General features: G+C 38.6%; 1 protein-coding gene across 2 annotated transcripts; it reads left to right on the top strand.

Moving 5' to 3' along the window:
• Positions 1-1,693: 1,693 nt before the first annotated feature.
• LOC104595338 (WD repeat protein) lies at positions 1,694-12,190 on the top strand. Of its 2 annotated transcripts, XR_016083094.1 has the most exons (13): positions 1,694-1,886; positions 2,705-2,809; positions 2,902-3,017; positions 4,659-4,813; positions 4,911-4,999; positions 5,081-5,627; positions 6,452-6,583; positions 9,302-9,534; positions 9,682-9,764; positions 10,647-10,758; positions 10,842-10,902; positions 11,346-11,420; positions 11,497-11,556. XR_016083094.1 is itself a non-coding variant. In XM_010256035.3 (12 exons), exons 1-12 carry the CDS (start codon positions 1,797-1,799, stop codon positions 11,665-11,667), a joined length of 1,908 nt encoding a protein of 635 aa, XP_010254337.1. In that variant the 5' UTR covers positions 1,697-1,796; the 3' UTR covers positions 11,668-12,190. The 2 variants fall into 2 exon arrangements, 1 of the variants encoding a protein (XP_010254337.1); XM_010256035.3 differs by lacking the exon at positions 10,842-10,902 and having other exon boundaries at positions 1,697-1,886; positions 11,497-12,190.
• Positions 12,191-17,936: the final 5,746 nt, after the last annotated feature.

Below are 17,936 nucleotides of genomic sequence, written 5' to 3'. Positions count from 1 at the left end.
ATAAAAATGAGGAGGATTGTGGTAAAATACTTGGTTGATCAACTTACCCCTACGAGATACTAGCAATTGAGTATTTGACCACAATCCTCACATTCTTATGTTGCTATATTGGGTCCCATGGTAAACAAATTTTTAGGAGTATCAGTTGCTCCTCCTAGAGGGTGGGTAAGTTGCTTACTTGCCCACCAATAATACTAATCCCCTCCCACCTTTTTCTTTACTCGGGTAAGTGAAAATGCACAAGAACACTAGCACTGACCTTACTAATAATTTTTTTTCCATAAAAACTTGTCTAAGTAAACTCACTTGTCCAAATAAGTGATACACCTGAATTCCTATATGGGCCTTTTTGGGTCGTCCTATCCAATTGTCAAAAAACTTACATTCGAATCCGATCTAAAGTCCAACTGGATTTGAAGATCTTGAATTTGAGTAGACTCGGATCGGGTTCTGATTTAATCCAACTCCACTTTAATCTTTTAAAATACAAAAAATGCTAATTACTTTTCAACTTTTATATATAGTAAATTAATGTGAATACAACATATTGAATGTAATATATAATATAATACATGGTTTTTGAACCTTCATTGACCTAGACCATTGGACTGTTCAGCCCTGAAATTATCTAGGCAATCAGTTCCGTTTCACCCAAAACTCGATCTTATGTGAAAAAATGTTGACTTAGTGAGCAACCTACTGACTCAGAGGTAATTGAACCATCGATGCATTTGACCTAATAAATGATTTTTTACCTTTTTTTGTTTCAATTATTTTTTATTTTTTAAATTGTGATGGGCCATCCATTCAGATCAGATGGTCGAACCACTGACTAAAAATCGGTGTTCAATGCGGTTTTGGTTTTTAAAACATTGATATAATACATAATATATATATATTATAATTTTAAATATAATTACATAAAATTCATATATTAAAATCAATAAATATTATAAACATGGTGTTTGGAAGCATGAGCGCTTTTTGGGACCGATTTTCAAGAAAAAACGCCCATGTTTCCAAGACTTGTTTTTCACAAAAAAACGCTTCTACCACGTAGGCAGTGAGTAACACTACGTAGTTTGGTAAGGTGATTTTCATCTGTATGTGCTGACAAGTAAGCACCACATAGGATACACATTAGTCAACCCTTGGGGAAAACGGTTCACCGATACACATCGGTGGGTCCCGATTTTTGAGACATACCCGATATTTTAATAATCAACTGGACCAAACAATGAGATACATGCGCCTATGTGAATCCAATATGACACCGTTTTTTTGAAAAATGGCCACAATTCCAAACATCCCAAAAATAATCGAATTCAGATGAAATGAAATCTAAATCCGATTAAGAATCGGATGAAATTTGTAAAATCCAAATATGATCCAATTATATAATTGAATTGGATCGGGCCTCCAATTTTTAGATATCATTGAGAGGCGTACCCGACCTTTGAATAAGGCAAAACCACACTTGTAAGTTGTAACCCCTCCTCCTAAATTTGGTGGCAGCAGGAATCGAATCCCATCTGGAACGAGCCAGCTAACATACCAACTGAGCCACCTCTCAAACTGGTTCAGTCAACGTAGCTCCATCAAAGCTGAAGCCCTCCTCAAAAGGGCTTAACCAACAGCGTTTCCCTCCAGAATTTATTTAGCTGATCGAGGGGTAATTTCGGATATTCGCTCGTTCAACCCCAAAGCGCTAAAACCCTGGTTCGGCAGCCCTCTCTCTTGTTTGCTCGCTTGCACACACCGAATAGCAGCAGCAGCAGCTCTTCTGCTTGACGGAGATGGTGAGCCATAACTTGAAATCTGTCCACGCTGCTTTCACTCCCGACGGTGATTTCCTCGCCATATTATCTCCAGATGGGGTTGTTAAAGTAAGTGCTCTCTCTCTCTCATGGGGATTCTTGGCCATCAATACTTTGATTTCACGTAACCCAGATGCTTTTACCTGAAAAGGACTTTGGCTAATGCCTTTTTCTCTACTTCATAACTAGTGCTTGTTCAGAAACTAGATTTTCTGAATAAGTTTGGAAACTGCCCATTGAAACATTAATGGTTGTAGTTGTGCAAAAATCCGTCCTAACAAATGCTCTTTATTGATGAATTGGACCAACGATGAAGCTTGTAGTGGAAATTTTCAAAATAAACATTATATGAGGTCACTGGCGGGTTCTTGAACGATGTCATATTCGTCGAAGAAGCCTGCCTGGGAATTTCTCTTAATAGGCTAGTTGAAAGTAAAGCCTAAGGGCTGATTTGGGATTTAAGTTAATTGAAGAATACCTATTTTTTTTTTTTTTGCAATTGCCATTTTTAGTATTCTAAAATTCGTAGAAGTCAGTGATTCTCTTTGATTCATTTTTCGTTTTCATTCTTTGAATGGTAGTTAGTGATTTTAACTTCATCCTTATGCAATTATAACCACTAGAAGTTATTGCTTGTTCTATGTTAACTGGTTGGTTTGTAACACATACCCTCTTCATTTTTGTTTTTGGACTTGTTGTGGCTTGGGAGTGTTCTGCTCTTCTGTACTCGGATATGTCTTCTCTTGCCTCATTGTTGGTTGTTAACATGGGCATCCTTTGGTTATTGTTATTTGCTTCTGTAATTCTTATTTACTTATTCAAGTAGACAATTTAGTTGGTCCATTTTCTGATTACTTTCTAAAGAAAACAAAACCTGCAACTTACAGATCTGGAACACAAGCAATGGAAATTTGTTCGCAGAGTTTAAAGAGCAAGATGAAGAATCTGACCGTTGTTATTCTTGTTTGGCATGTATCTTCATTGGGAAAAAGGTATTCTCAGGCAAATGGATCTTCTGTTGTGCAACTTCTGTATTTTGGATATGTAATACCTAGATGGTTTCTGACTATATTTTTATTTTCAGCGTAGAAAAGGCTCTGGTACAATCTTACTTGCTCTAGGCACAACTACTGGCAACATTTTGGCCTTTAATGTTTCCACTGGTGAGAAGAAGTGGACATCTGCTGAATGCCACCCTGGGTAGGTTTATTCCCATGTTGGATATTTTACTTAATATTTTGAGTAAATGTTGTGAATTGTTAGGTAATACACTAATAACAGATCTTGAAATGCAGACCGGTAAATATAACTTATATGTGGATTTTTCCTTTATTTCCTTTTCAGTAAAAAATAATATTCAGAGCTTCAGATGTAATAGGATTCCTATGTGCAATTAAACAAAAGATACTTAATAAAGCATGGCTAATATTCTTTTTTGTAATAAATAAAAATTCATTAAAAAGAAAAGAACAAACAAACATGATCTCTATTTATTAGAGAAAAAGAAGTCAAAATAACAATAACAGCAAACCAGGAGGGTTTTTGTAGTTGGAAGATTGTGGATTTCATAATTGGAATTGCCTGTTCAGGTATAGTTTTCACTTTTCACCTAGGGGTGATTGAAACTATTTTTTGGATTCTTAAAAGATCAGGAGGGCTTCAATCTCTCATTAGGTAAGCTGAGTGAGCACTCCTTGATCAGACCATTATACGTATGTGTTTGGTAATGTTCAAGATAAGTCGTGGTAGTTGTGGCACTATATCCTTTCGGCCTAGCACTACCAACGGTTAATATGTTAAATTGGAAGTCAGGTCTTCCATTGTGCAATAGGTGATTAGTAAGCTTCATGAGCGCACCTTTTGTCATATATCAATTAATAAATAAATAAAATAGGATGACATGAAACCTGTAATAGTCAATATGCACTCTATTGGAATTTGAAAGAACTTTTATTATTATGTTTAGGGGGGATCGTTTGCTTTTCACTAGGGGAACATCCTCAGTTGTCAATGACAAGATGTCCCGGTATTATTAGCCATAGAATATAATTGTTTTGTTTGTGTTGTGTGTGCTATTGATACAGCTAGACTAACACGTGCTTTTTACATATATCAACGAAATCAATAGCTGTTGCTGATCAAGAAAAAAAGAACTAGATTAACTCATTAACTTATATTAATACTAATTGAATTGTAAAGTAACTAGAGTTAATTAAAGCAACCTAATTTCTGCAGTTCTTTATTTTTTCTTCATTTTCTTCCTTCCTTTAAACATACAAGATATGTTCATGAGGTGCTCACCTACTAATAATGTCACACTTCAGATATGCAGCTCAGGCATTTGATTGCTTCTGTCCTTGAGGATTACACTTGCAAGCACCTTAAAAGACAGGATACCTTAGACCAGACTGATATAGATTAGATGTTCTTAATTAAATAATTTTATTTGGTTGGTGATATTTGTTCTTTAAACATAGATGGTATTAAGTTGATCAATTTTATGGCATTGCTGTTTCTTAAAATTTTCTATTGAATATCAGATGCTAGCAGCTAAACTTTAAATGAGGCTTATTTGACTTAAGTTAGATAATTTGTTATTATTCCTCCACAATTATTTATGAACTCTTAAAAAGGAGCTTCTCATAGGGACGCTTGGTTTTTTCTCTCCTTACTGGGAAGTTTGTCATTTATAACTTATTGCTACAAAGCCACATATCCATAGTTTGTTAGTTTTGTGGATTACTTTTCTCTATGATTCAATATTCTTCAATGTTCTTTTTTTATAATCCATTACATGTTATTTTCTAGATAATAACATCCTTCTCCCACTTTTCTACCCAGTGGAACTTTGGGTCTCTATTTTCTAAATGGAGGCAATGCCCTTCTCTGTGTTGGTGCTGATGGAGTGGCATCTGAAGTGGATCCCCAAACTGGAGAACTTATGAGAAAATTCAAGGCCTCAAAAAAGTCCATATCATCGTTGTCTCTTTCTTCTGGTTAGTAAATTGTGGTTCCTGCATGTCATTAACGTGATACCTTATCCAAGCAATTATTTCTCTTGTTTGAAAAATTAATCATTTCTTTTGATGCCAGATGAGAAAGTTCTAGCTGTAGCATCTTCTAAGATACGGGTATTTAACTTAGAAAATGGGAAAGAGCTTCAGAAGTTTCCCTTTGATCTGGTTAGTTATTTCTTCCACTATCACATATCTAGTCAGTTCTCATCATGATGGTAAAACATTTGAAGCCTTTTTTTGCTACAGGATTCTGTTCAATATATGGCTGTTTCTGATGGTGCCAAGGCCATTGTTACTTCAGGATTTGGGGATAAGCAGCTTCAAGTGTGGCACTGTGATTCCAGCACCACAGATGGAACTACCGGGCCCACCCTTTCTATGAAAAATCCTCCATTTATGTTAGAATGCAAAAATTCTTCCGAGGACAAAGATGGTTTGGTTGTCCTATCAGTTACAGAGTCTGGTATTGCTTACTTGTGGGATTTAAAGACCATTTCACAAGACAAGGTTAGCCCTACAAAGATCATGGTCAAGTCTATCAAAGCAAAAGCTGACCGACAAAAGAGTGGAAGTGCCAAGAAGGGTCGTATTCCTGTCATATCTGCTAGATTGAAAGCTTTAGAGATGGATAAGCCAATTTCTATCCTTATTGCATATGGTTCCATAGACTGTCCACATTTTAATGTATTGGAGATTACTAACCCAGGGGAGGATATTATTGTTACTGCTGGAGATATGATGTCAAGAACTATAGCTGGCAGTCTTCAAGAAAATGAAGATCTTGGAGGTAAAGGTATGACAAATGGATCTCCTTCTTCTGCTCCATGATATATGTAAAATGATACAATTTTTTTTTTCTATTGCTTAAACTTGCTTTCCCCCTTATCTATCTCTTGGTTGTATTTCATTCCCTTGTGTGCTCATAGATGGTCATCATTGCATACTTTTGATATTAGCATAGACAAATCTTCCCTTACCTTTTGTTATGTGGTCTTTATGGGTTAATAACTTATAATGGGGAATTTATGTCATTTGCTTCTGTTGAAATGCTTTTCTTATATTATACTTTGCTTTTGGAGGATTGATTTTTGCATTTAGTTATAAAATTTTCACTTCAATATAAATTATGCACCCCATAAAGTCATGGAAGTTTTTAATGAGTTGAATTTATTTGCATAAGTCATCTTTGAATTTACAAGAATTATTGACATTTTTACCCATCATTGTTATTGAACTTTCATCATTGTGATGCATCTATTGATAATTTCTATTCTTTTGGAGCTAATACCAGTCAATATGTAAGCTAGATGATATTAGTTGCATGTATGAGATATCAAACTCAAGCTTTATTTATATGCTTGATTGGAAGTTGGTGTTATTATCATACTAGACACATTAGAAAATGTATATCACTTATTTGTTTGGAAATATCATTGATACCTCTCTTTAGATTAAATTGATTTTCTATCTTGCTATATTTTATTTTTCTATTTCCACAATGTGACATGGTTGATATTTTAAGATTTTGTGCATAATTACAAAGTTGTGCTTATCTTAGCTGCTCGGTCTTGCCTTTTCTATTGTAATTACAAAATGTAGAATTTGTGCCCAATTCAGAAAATTCTGCTCCGAGTATCCAGAAGCTGGAGTCAAAAGCAGCAGATGAACCAATGCAGAAGAAAAAAGTAAATAAGAAAAGGGCTGCACCAGATCAAGACATTATAACTACAGGGAACACATTTGGTTTTGGTAAGGCTTTTTCTTTCAATTGGAGTTAGAATTTCAGTTTTTGTTACTAGATTTATGGGTTAGGGATAACCTTTTTAATGGAAATCTTGCAACCACTGTACCAGAATAACTGCTTGATGACTGAAATATCTGCCTGCCTTAGGCATGGAGGGCTGTACTTGATTTCCTAAGAAAGAAACATAAACTGTTAAATCTACAAAACCACAAGAAATAATGGGTGGTATACATAACAGCTGCTGTAAGTTGTTGTGAACTCAAAGATGGATGTGATTATATGAAAACAAACAAGAATGCCCTTTTTTGGACTGTGCCATATTTGCACTACACATTCATGGAGGCTGATGTCACTACTTTATTTGCAATTTGAAGTTGAGTCAATCAGATGTACTGCCGTCCATCATTACTAGAAGTCTATCATGTCCTGGACAATGGTACTCACCAAATTGATGATCCTGTTTTATGTTTATAATACTGAAAGTTGCTTTACCATCTCTCTCTGCACTTTTCAAAAGGTTGTTTTCCATTTTCTTTATTTATTCTGATTTTTGAGGGCCAATGCCTTTTCCTTTTGATTGTTTTCTGCAAAAGTTGTTTGTGTTTGGTTCATGTCTCTATCACCATTAAATGTTCAGCTGATGAAAAGAGGTCTTGGCCAAGTGTAACTTGCAATTGGCTTTCAGCAGAAAATATACTGTGAATAAACTCCTGCAAAAGCCAAAGGATGGTTCATCTCAATAAAACTCTATGGGTGTCTGAAAACTCACTCCTATCCATGGTGAAGGCAAACACTGTCTAACCATTTTTTTGAACCCTGAATCTTCCTCTTATAACCTTCTCTCTTCTAACTCTCTTGTTTCTTCTCTTCTCTATCACCGATCACTCTTTGTGATCTCTTGTGATATATCACCAATTTGATGTTTTCTGCAAAGAAAACACATAAAGCAAGGGGCTTGGCAACCAGGCTGAACAGCTCTTTCAGATGGAGCTCTAGATCTTCTAATGGTATTGCTGAAACATTAGCAAGGGAAGGAATGGTAGAGTCAAACCATTTTTGACACACCAAAACCTGGGACTTATCCCACAGGGCTGATTGTATCTTTTAATCTTTATCTTTTTCTGTCATAATTTTTCTTTGTCTCAATATGATTGTATAGTCGACATATTCTTATGTTTCTCACCCCCTTGAATATCTTTTAAAGCGGGGATTGTTTTTCATTCTTTTACCTACTCATCAATGTTTTAAAAATGAGAGACTCAACAAAGCACGTGGGCTTCTAAATCTCTGAATCCCATGGTCAGGCATGGCTGCATGCACATGAACAAAATGTTTTAAAAATGAGCGATGTTTTAAAGCACAGAGGCATGACGCGAGGCATTCCACTACCTAGAGGTGTGAAGCGTAGTTTAGAACGTAAGAGGCATAAGCCTCCTTAAGAGGAGGGGGATGAGGAAGAAGAAAAGGAAGGAGGAGCTCATTGTTTTTTTATTTTGAATAAAAATCTTTTATATTAAGAAGAATGAAGATGCATAGCACTAGTTGAAAGGGTGGGTCTTGTTGAAGTGGAGGCAAGTGAGCAAAGTGAGCAAGCCGGAGTGGGGGGGCAATGCCCCCCAGCCAAGGGGGTCTGAGGGCTTTGCCCCCGGCCCACTTTCTTTTCCCTTATCTTTTCTTTCCTTCCCTTCCCTTCCCTTTTCTTTTCTTTTCTTTTTTTTTTCTTTCCCTTTCCTTCTTTTTCTTTCCATTCCCTTTCCTTCTTTTCCTTTATTTTTCTTTTTTCTTTTGGCTTTTTATATGAGGTGTGCATGACAGCGTGAGGTGCATGAGGCATACGCCTCTAGGATGCCTCGTGAAAAAAGCGTATGAGGCATACGTCTCAGAGGTGTCAATGCCTCGAGACGCTTTTGGGGCGTCTCACCTGGAGGTGCACCTCCAGGTGTATGCCTCCCATGCCTTCTAAAACAAATCATTAGTTAACGAAAGTAAATTCACCCAACCCCTGAAGAACTACTAATCAAACTATGAAGAAATTAAACTGCTTTGAAGGAAAGAAGTAAAAATTTTGTTAGTTCAACAAACTTATGGAAGAAGGGCAATGTTTAGAATTGATAGGGCAATGTTTAGAATTGATAGGCTCATAGTTACTGAGTTGGTTATCCCAACTCCAGGTTTTCTTCACTTTCTCTGGGCAACCAGTAATAAAGAAAAACGGTTGTAACATCAGAAGAATATGATCTCTAATTAGTTTTGAACATTAGACATCTCTTGTAACCCATTACTTATATTCATGGTTAAAGTATCGATACATCTCTTTGTATTGGCAGAGGTGTATCAGTACTTTAAACCATGTGCATTTAATGTTTTTTTTTTTTAATTTTTTTTCAAATTTCAATTTTATATACATATACATATATACATATACATATATATATGTATATATATATATATATGTATATATATATTCATAAAAAAAGGTTCCTGAAAACAGGTGTATCAGACCCCTAAAGATATGATACGATATGCCTGATGTGGGGTGTATTGTATTGATACTGTGAACCTTGCCTATATTGTAAGTTGCCATAATGCTAGATCTGTATTGGGTCTTGTTTGTGGTCACCTAGGAGGGTGCCTAAGATATTCCTGAGAAAAAAAAGTGAAGACTTAAGGTGCTCTTGCACCTATCATAATTCATAGACTAACCTATTGTGGATTTCTGCCAGAGGCTATGGATGGGATCCGTGTTGATGATGATTTAACTGAGCCAACCATGGGTGAGAAGCTTGCAAGTCTAAATTTGATTGATAATGATAAGGCCAATGGCCTTGAAAAACAAGAACCTTCTTTTGGAACAAATCTCCCAAGTGCAGATTCAGTTCATGTGTTGCTCAAGCAAGCACTTCATGCTGATGATCGTGCACTTCTCTTAGATTGTTTGTACAACCAAGATGAAAAGGTCAGACTTCCACAGTTCCACTTTAGCTATATAATTAACAATTGCATTTTCTACAGGTTGTGCTATCTGTATTGTTGCTTTTGTTATCTTATTTGGGACATTTGCAGGCATGCTTAGTGTTTAGCATGATATGTTACTGGCTTGCAGGTTATTGCAAATTCAACCTCATTGTTAAATCCATCTGATGTTCTCAAGCTTTTGGACTTCCTGATGCCTATCATACAGTCGAGGTAAAAAAAAAAAGTTGTTGGACCCCATCATGTCTGCATTGTGCTGCATGTGCATCTAAGCTGCTTGTTAGCATTCCTTTTTCAAACCATGCCTTTGACATTTACTTGTTAATAATACTTTGAAGCATGCCTCTGATATTGTGTTATGCAACTGGATCAATGGGCCTAAAGAATGGTATGCATTAGGGACAGTAGGTCCACATGTCAGTCGGACCATTTTTTTTCCCTCAGTCAATATGACAACTGGGGCGGGCTGTTTAGCAAAGTGGGCAGGCCATTCTGGTCCACGATAATCCATGAGTAGGTTCTGTCTAGCCAGCCCTTGGTCAGAGTGTTTCTTCAATCAGTTTTTGTTGGCTAAGAATTTTATATAGTATCTGTTCCTTTTAATTGGGTTTAAAACGCACTCTAATTGCAAGCAATAAGTGAGGGATTTTACATGATTTTGAATCTTCTCCAGTTGGACATGGAAAAAACTTCCACTAGTGCACAGCCAACAAAGTTTCTGGTACTTACATGTGAATCTCACTAAACCACCCTCTTTTCCCATGTGTTTTTTACCAAACATACCTTGTTTGCAGTAAAGTAGCAGGATTTATTTTGAGTCCAACAGGAAAGGATAGTTTGTATGTGTGACATTGTATTCACCACTTTAGTTCTTCATTTGAAAGATTTCATGAAAATAGATGGTGAATGAATCATGTATTTAATTGTGATTGGTCTGTTTCATGCTGATGGTATAATAAATAGCCTGTAATAAGGTTTGAGTAGGTTGGTTTTAAATGATCCTCTAGGTGCTTGAACCTCAATTTATGTTGATCATCTGTCTAAGGTTTATGATATGAGTCTGATGTATGTGTATATCTGAATTTGTACAAATAGGGGTGCAGTTTTGGCTTGTGCTCTTCCATGGCTTAGAAGTCTACTTCTTCAGCATGCAAGCAGTATAATGTCCCAGGAGTCTTCGTTTTTTGCACTCAACTCTCTATACCAGGTCAGAGCCTGTAATTAAATAGAAGATGCAATGTATTTGAAAGGGGAAAATGTAAATAATGGAAGGTGTCATGCGGGTGACAGGCTGGTAGAAAACACATGCTGCAAATAAGCAAACTCATTCCTTGAACTTGCCAAAATTCAGGTGCCTCTCCAGCCAATGTATTATTTGTATAGAGACCTGAAGAGTGAAGACTTGCAATTTTACAGTAGATGGCCTCAAAAGTGGAATGACAAAACAAGATTTGTGTAGTCTGGATAATGCTTTCCAAAGTTGTTTTGGCTATTAACACTTTATTGTATATCCTTTTGTATAAATCCTTGTTGGGAAAGAATTCTAACATCAGTATGTTGTATTCATCCCTAAACGTGCTCTGTGCTCTACAGATCCAACATTGGCATGGCTGTGTCGTTGGGTCTTTTATTGAATCAAACCCATAAAGGAGATCTATCAAACAATAGTCATTTCAAAATGAACAATCATTACCATCTATTATGCCATATTCCTTTTTGCCTCATGTTCCAGCTATGTATCTAGGTTCAAGGCATCTGAACATTCTCTAACCATGTTTTATTACCCCTTTTCAGCTCATTGAATCTAGAGTCTCAACCTTTCAGTCAGCTCTTCAACTATCAAGCTGCTTAGACTACTGTTTTGCAGGGGTGAGTGTTATAATGGATTAAGTTTGTACCTTTTTCATTTATTGATCATCAACCTAACAACATCTTTTCCTACTAGATTTTGGAAGATATGGCTGATGAAGAAAGCACAATGAAACCCATCATTTATGAAGATAAGGATGAAAGCGAAGAAGAGGAACCTGAAGATGATATGGAAACTGATGAAGATGTCAGTGAAGCTATCATTGGTTTTAGTGATTTTGAAGGAAGTGATGGCATGAGTGATTAAAGAGATAACTGATAAAATGAATGCCCTGAAGGCTTCTTGAGAAGGAAGAATCAACCAATACCAGATTTGGCAAATCTGATCGCGGGTACAGAATGACTTCTTCGTTTTCCGTAGCATTGAGGTTACAGAGTGAAGAATCAATTCATTGCTTACAGTATGCAGAAGTGTTGTATTGGGCACATCAGGTCATGTGCTAAAATTTTGACATTTTTCCAGTATTATTATTGAGGACCTTCAAGCTATAAGGCAAAATTAGATCCTTGAATCAATGACAAGTAGGTTCATTTTTCATCCTGGACCTCTTGGCTGTTGCCTGTTGCTCAAGCTTGAAACACCATAAAACTATACTCTTTCTCAGATCCACGGTTGTTTCACGCGGAGGTGTCAAATGGGCGGATTCATTAGTACTTTGTAAAGAAAATATTGTTTAGGGTTTCTAAGTTATCACAAATGCTGTACTTATATCTATTCACCCAATCTTTTGAATTTGGGTTATGATGTGTTTATATTGTTAAACTTCTCACTTCTGTGGCACCCCATAATGCTTGACATTCTCTTTTCAACCACATAAGACGCTACTCGTAACAGAATTTGGTTAGAACACTGAAATATCCTTGTTGCTGTGAACCGAGGCTCAGTTTGGGAAGAATACAAAATACAGATACAAATACTGTATTTCGAGGGGTCAGCATGTGATCCATGTTGAATGTTGGAATCCTATGCTACTGTCAGTTTTTATTTGGTCCATAACCTAGCGCCATAAGCCATTGATGCTTTTTAGGATTTACATTATCTAAGCCTTGCCCCAATTAGGGATTTGCTGCATTAATCCTGTTTTACCATTTTGTTCTATTCAATGTTATATTCACCATTAAGTTATGGGTGCTTATATTATCTTATAACTTTAACTTAAATCCATCTCTTATCTAGAGAGTACCGGAAGAATTTATATCGAATCAACCAATATCATAAAAGTGGCAATCAATTAATTGGGTGATCTCTTCATTATGTCTGGACACCAACTCAGCTTAACTTTTATCCATTCACCTCGTCAAAACCTCAAAAGCCACAAAAAAACAACGGACTGTAATGTGGTGAAGGTGGTTTTAGTACCCACCGACGGTGTTGTGGCAATTGAGGCTTATGTCAAGGTTTGATTTTGAAATAAATGAAATTGAGATGCTATTTTACATGGACACCTTTTCATTGATTTGAGATCCTATCCACAGATTTAAGATGTGCGCATGATATTATCTTCTCCCAGTGTTGGATTTTTGTCAAAGTTGGGGTGCAAAACCCTAATTTTCTCCATGAAACATCCCTTTCTAATGCTTATCCACCCAAACTCTCCAGAATTATGAAAAATATTCAGTGGACAATGATTTATCAATGGGAGAACACTTTCACATTTCTAGTTCCCCTACCAAGGAGCAATGGACCCTTCTAGCGAAAAAGAAGAATGGAAGAGAACCATGGAAATGGCTAGAATTGAAGGTGGGTGTACATCTTCAATGTTTCTCATAGTTTACTCTTCACTCTCAATATAGTCCAAATATTCCTCATATTTTATTTGGGACCCACGTTATTGGTCATGAATGATTTCGTTTTTCAAAACGAAAAAGCAACCTCCACATTAGGAAGAAAACAACGACAACAACATTCTTAAAAACGGGAATTCCATATTTTTTTTTTTTGCGGGAGGGGGGGATCTATGATGTAGAAAAGATATGGTATGAGAAGAGCTTTTATCAATCAAAACTCACACATGAATTTTGATAAATGATACCTGATTGGCTAACAACATGCTTGAAGAAGAAGCTAAAGGCTTTGTTTTAATACATGTATACATCCACTCACACACGTGTGATTGAGCCATCGGGGATGTATAACATAATTCTGAAAGACAGAAAAAAAAAATTTACAGACTTCTTGTCAAATTACCAAACTAAAAGCTTGTCACTTCTAATTGTGTTGATATAGCCACTTATTGGATAAATAAGTACTTATCCTAATAAATGTTTATTAATATTTGGTGAAAAAAGTTTATTTTAAATGAGGTACTAAAGATATTTTAAAAATTATGTGGCAAGCTAAGTAATCCCAAACAAGGGCTAATTGGATAAACTCAATAAGTCCATTTCCTAACAGGATCAGGTCCAGATCTATTATTTATAACGTGTATTTTTAGATGTAGTTGTCTTGAGCCAGCCCACATTCAATCCATCCCAACCCATTGGTAGTTCTAAAACCCCCTTTTTCCATTTTAGTGCAAATGGAGTTGGCGCCCACCATTATAATTAATCAGTTGTGTTGTAGTGCACTAGTGCCCATATGGGAGGGTTTTTAGGAAGCGGCTTCTTGCGTTCCAAGCTGAATTTACATATGCGCCTCACAAACACTCTACAGCATATCCCAACTGTGTATTAGTAACATTTTCCACCGATAATTTTGAGAGATATTTTCAATGTATGTTAGGATAAATCAATGATGTGGGAAAGATATTGATGGTGCACAATCTAGAAGGTCCCTGTTGGAGGACAGTTCGGATGCTGGACTATGTAGGTTATTTGGTTGAGTTGTAAAGAAAGAGAGAGGACCAGTGTACCTGAGCTATTTTACCCGATGTGGGTACTCTGATGCTTAAATCAACGAATTAGAATTTTTTGAGAGCTAGAAAGCAAGAGAGAGCTAGAGAGCTTGAGTGCTAAATCACATATACCTTATGAGGTTGGAGGTGAGGCCCTTATATAGACGAGATGCCGTGAGCCTCACGAAACGCGTCCGGGATTTCTAGCCCGTCTAGTTCGGAGGTGGTTTCCACGCCTGGAAGTGGATTCCTTGTAAGCTGATAATGTCTATCCAATCACGCCCAATGCGAGTGAGGAGATAACTAACTCTTCCTACATGGTGTCATGATCCCGGAGAATTCGAGGCAATAGCTCGCTTAAGGGGGAGGTCACTTGGCACATCAGGCAGGTCGCTAACCGGAAACAAGTCAGATCGGTGGAAGTAGGTCGCCTCTTACACCGACATAAGGTCTTGCCTAGCTGTTCACAATTTGACCTACTGGGGTGGTGTCAAGGTTGCTGGTGTAGTTGTGAAGTGTCCGAAGTGCTCCTAGGGTCTGCTTACATGGTGCCGAGGTGTCATTATGTTGTTCTACAATGCCACATGCCGGCATATCATTGGAGGACCAAATTACCCATCATCAATTGCCTCTCACTCCCAACGTGATCAGTCCGACGAGGGAGTAGTCTTAACCCAATGTGATTTGATCTAATTTATGTCCTTGTTTGTGGTCCGACCAATGGCTCAGGATCAGGTTAGATCGGTCAGTCCGACTTTGGCCTAGGCACAAGGTAGCATACCAGGGACACACAGATGCCACGCAACCATTAGGTTGCATGGACGTCAAAAGCGTGCTAAACTGATTTCACCTCAAAATACGAACCGTCGCACCCTTGTAAACCGTTGGATCTAACCGATTTCAATCGTCCATAGTTTGGTTCATCCGTTTATAAATAGGACCCTCAGGGGCCCATTTCTCTCATCCCAATTTTTGAAGTTCTAGTGAGATTGTGGAGCTCGACGTTGTTGGAGTTGTCGGTGTTGTTAGCGAGGTCGATTTACTTGTGCTAGGCGAGTCATCTCCCTTAGTTCTGCTATATTCATAATGTCTGGTAGTGAGTCTAGGGAAGAGAGGTGTCCGCCCTTCTAGGCCGAGGAAGGGACCTTGGCTCAAGATCGACGAGGTTCTCATAAAAGGGCCTCGTCTTCTCGTAAGGTTAAAGCACCGAACTAGTTCGGTCCCACTGAGCTTTCTGCCGAGAAGTTCTATGAGCTCGCATCTCGATATAGGATTCCAAATCAGTTTAGATATTCCTTTCCCCTGGGGCAATACCCATGGGAGCAATAGGAAGATGAGGTCCCTATCTTCGAGGAAGCCTTGAAAATGGGTCTTCGATTCCCCCTTCATTCACTTATTCCCGAGGTGTTGAACTACTATAGCATTAGCTTAGGTCAACTTCATCCCAATTCCATTAGGACCCTAGTCGGCACCACCTCCTTCTGTCACCACATCGGATTCCCCTAGATGTTAAGACCTTCACTGCCATATGCCATATAATGAGAAACCCCTCTAGTACTCCCAAGATGTATAGTTATTACTTGTCCTACCGCCCTGGGTGTAAGCTATTGAACGGCTTCCCTCCAAGGTACCAACCTAGAAGAGGAAGTTTTTATTCCTTGACCTAAGTAGCAGATAGTCGTTCTTGACAACCTAGAGAGAGGGAGTGAGGGACACCGGGGAGGAACCTCTAAGTGAGCGAATATAGGCAAGAGTGCTGGTCCACTACTGAAAGTCAATGCTGAGTGAGCACTTGGCTGAGGAGAAGCTGATCCAGGCTGGTTGAGTCTTCCGGGTAGGTCATCGTTTCAGGCTTGGGCATTTTCTTTTCCTTCTTTACTTTCTTTTTTTTTTTTACAGTTCGGCTCACCTTTAGATTTCTTGTGTAGGAAACATGTCGGGCATGCCAACTTCTAGGCTGTTCTAGGCCATGAAGATGAATAAGAGGAAGGTGGCTCACCAAGAGGCACCTCAGGTCGCTACTCTAGAGACTATCGTGCAAAGTGTTGTTGAGGTCATGCTGGTTGTTGACCTGGTTGAGGGAGACTAGCCAAAAAGGACCTTGCTAGATCTCAAGGCCGCCCGTACATCCGAGGAGCCCCTTCCACCACCCGAGATCAAGACGACCAGTAGTTTGAATGCCAAGACCGATCCTGAGGAGAGGCGCACCATCATGAACTTCTAGACTACCTTGGTGAAGAGCAAGGGGGTCGTCTTTCCCGAAGAGGTCGCAAGGTTTCACGAATCACATCCTAGTGAGGTTGGTGGAAAGCTTATGTGTTGCCTCATGGTGGTATGTTCCCGACATTTCCATCGCATTGATTCTGATCTCCATTCTGGACTTATTTCCCTTTTTCTCTTTTGTAGGTGAACACTTTGGTGCACTCCTTGTTGGGGCAGGCTGAGGGAAATTTAGCGAGGGCCCAAGCTGTTGAGGAGGGAGCAGCGGAGTACATGTCCCAAATTGAGTGGGCCATCTGTCTCATTGGCGACTTGAAAGACGAGCTCATGGAGGAGCGAGCCGCACTGTGGACCAGACAAGGGAGGTCAAGAAGATGACTGAGGAGCTCGGGCTCAAGGACCAAAAGTTGCAAGAGAAAGAAGTCGAGCTCACTGAGAAACAGTGTTTCTCAATGACATCCATGATGCCAAGGTTCGTGCAATTGAAGAATTCAAGACTTCACTCGACTTCTTGAAGGAAATGGAGGAGTTCGGGTCCAACGCTTTTCGTCAAGGATTCAAGTTGTGTTGGATGCTAGTGGCCTCGGTGTGCTCAGAGTTCAACCTCATCAAATTAAAGTCCTCGGCATGCATGAACGAGATGATGGGTCAAGTCGATCAAGAGCCTGACTCCGAGGAGGAGGACGAGGTTGATGTTGTAGGCGGATCTGATGCTGTCGTGGAAGGTGTCGGTGTAGAGGGCATGGGGGCAAACAAGCCCTGTAATGTTTGACTTTCTTGCCTCTCTTCTTGGATCCCCCATGTATATATATTGTACGCTGAGCCTCCAAGCTCGACTTCCTTAATTTTTTTTGAGTAGCATGTACTCTTTCCTTCTTTTGTTTAATGGGATCGATTTTTTGTACATCTTGTGTCTTTATCTTTTTTCCTTAAAAAGTAGGCTAAGTCTTAGAAACGCAATCCAAAGTGCCAAGGTAACGAGGTGCACCAGTTGCCTAGGTGCCAAAGCGACTAATCTTATAATTTCGGCTAAGTTAGAACGATGTCGAGTTGTCGAATTGCTGACGTATACCGTGGTCGACGTAGGGGGCCTTAGAGCTGAAAGTGATTTGGCTTCCCCTTATGTACAACTTAGTTGAAGTGCTCATAGCATCTATCAGCTAGACCAGGTTGCCAGGGCGAGCAGTCTCATTTTTCACACTTAGTGAAAAATGATATCCTTAGGCTGCCAACATTCCAAACTCTTTATAGATAATATCTCCTTATGCTGTCGACAATCCACACACGGGGTACCTGCCTCCCCTCCAACATTTCGAGCTCATATGTACCTTCACCGATCACCTTGAGAATTCTATAGGGGTCGTCCTAGTTCGGACCTATCTTTCCCTTGCCGGGCTCAAGTACTATAACCTTCCAAAGTACCAAGTCGCCAAGTCGAAATTGACATCTCTTAACTCAGAAA

This window comes from Nelumbo nucifera, chromosome 2 (genome assembly GCF_055504915.1).
Source record: "Nelumbo nucifera cultivar China Antique chromosome 2, China Antique-T2T, whole genome shotgun sequence".
NCBI lineage: Eukaryota > Viridiplantae > Streptophyta > Magnoliopsida > Proteales > Nelumbonaceae > Nelumbo > Nelumbo nucifera.
Note: the sequence above shows the minus strand (reverse complement) of the source record. Positions and strands in the feature narration are given on the sequence as shown.

What these genes read in the sequence shown, in the direction of transcription:
- LOC104595338 (XM_010256035.3), top strand. Translation starts at nt 1,797, where the DNA reads ATGGTGAGCCATAACTTGAAATCTGTCCACGCTGCTTTCACTCCCGAC. An exon ending in TCTGCTGAATGCCACCCTGG is followed by an intron (nt 3,018 to 4,658) that starts GTAGGTTTATTC and finishes TTTTCTACCCAG; the next exon opens with TGGAACTTTGGGTCTCTATT. An exon ending in CACTCAACTCTCTATACCAG is followed by an intron (nt 10,759 to 11,345) that starts GTCAGAGCCTGT and finishes ACCCCTTTTCAG; the next exon opens with CTCATTGAATCTAGAGTCTC.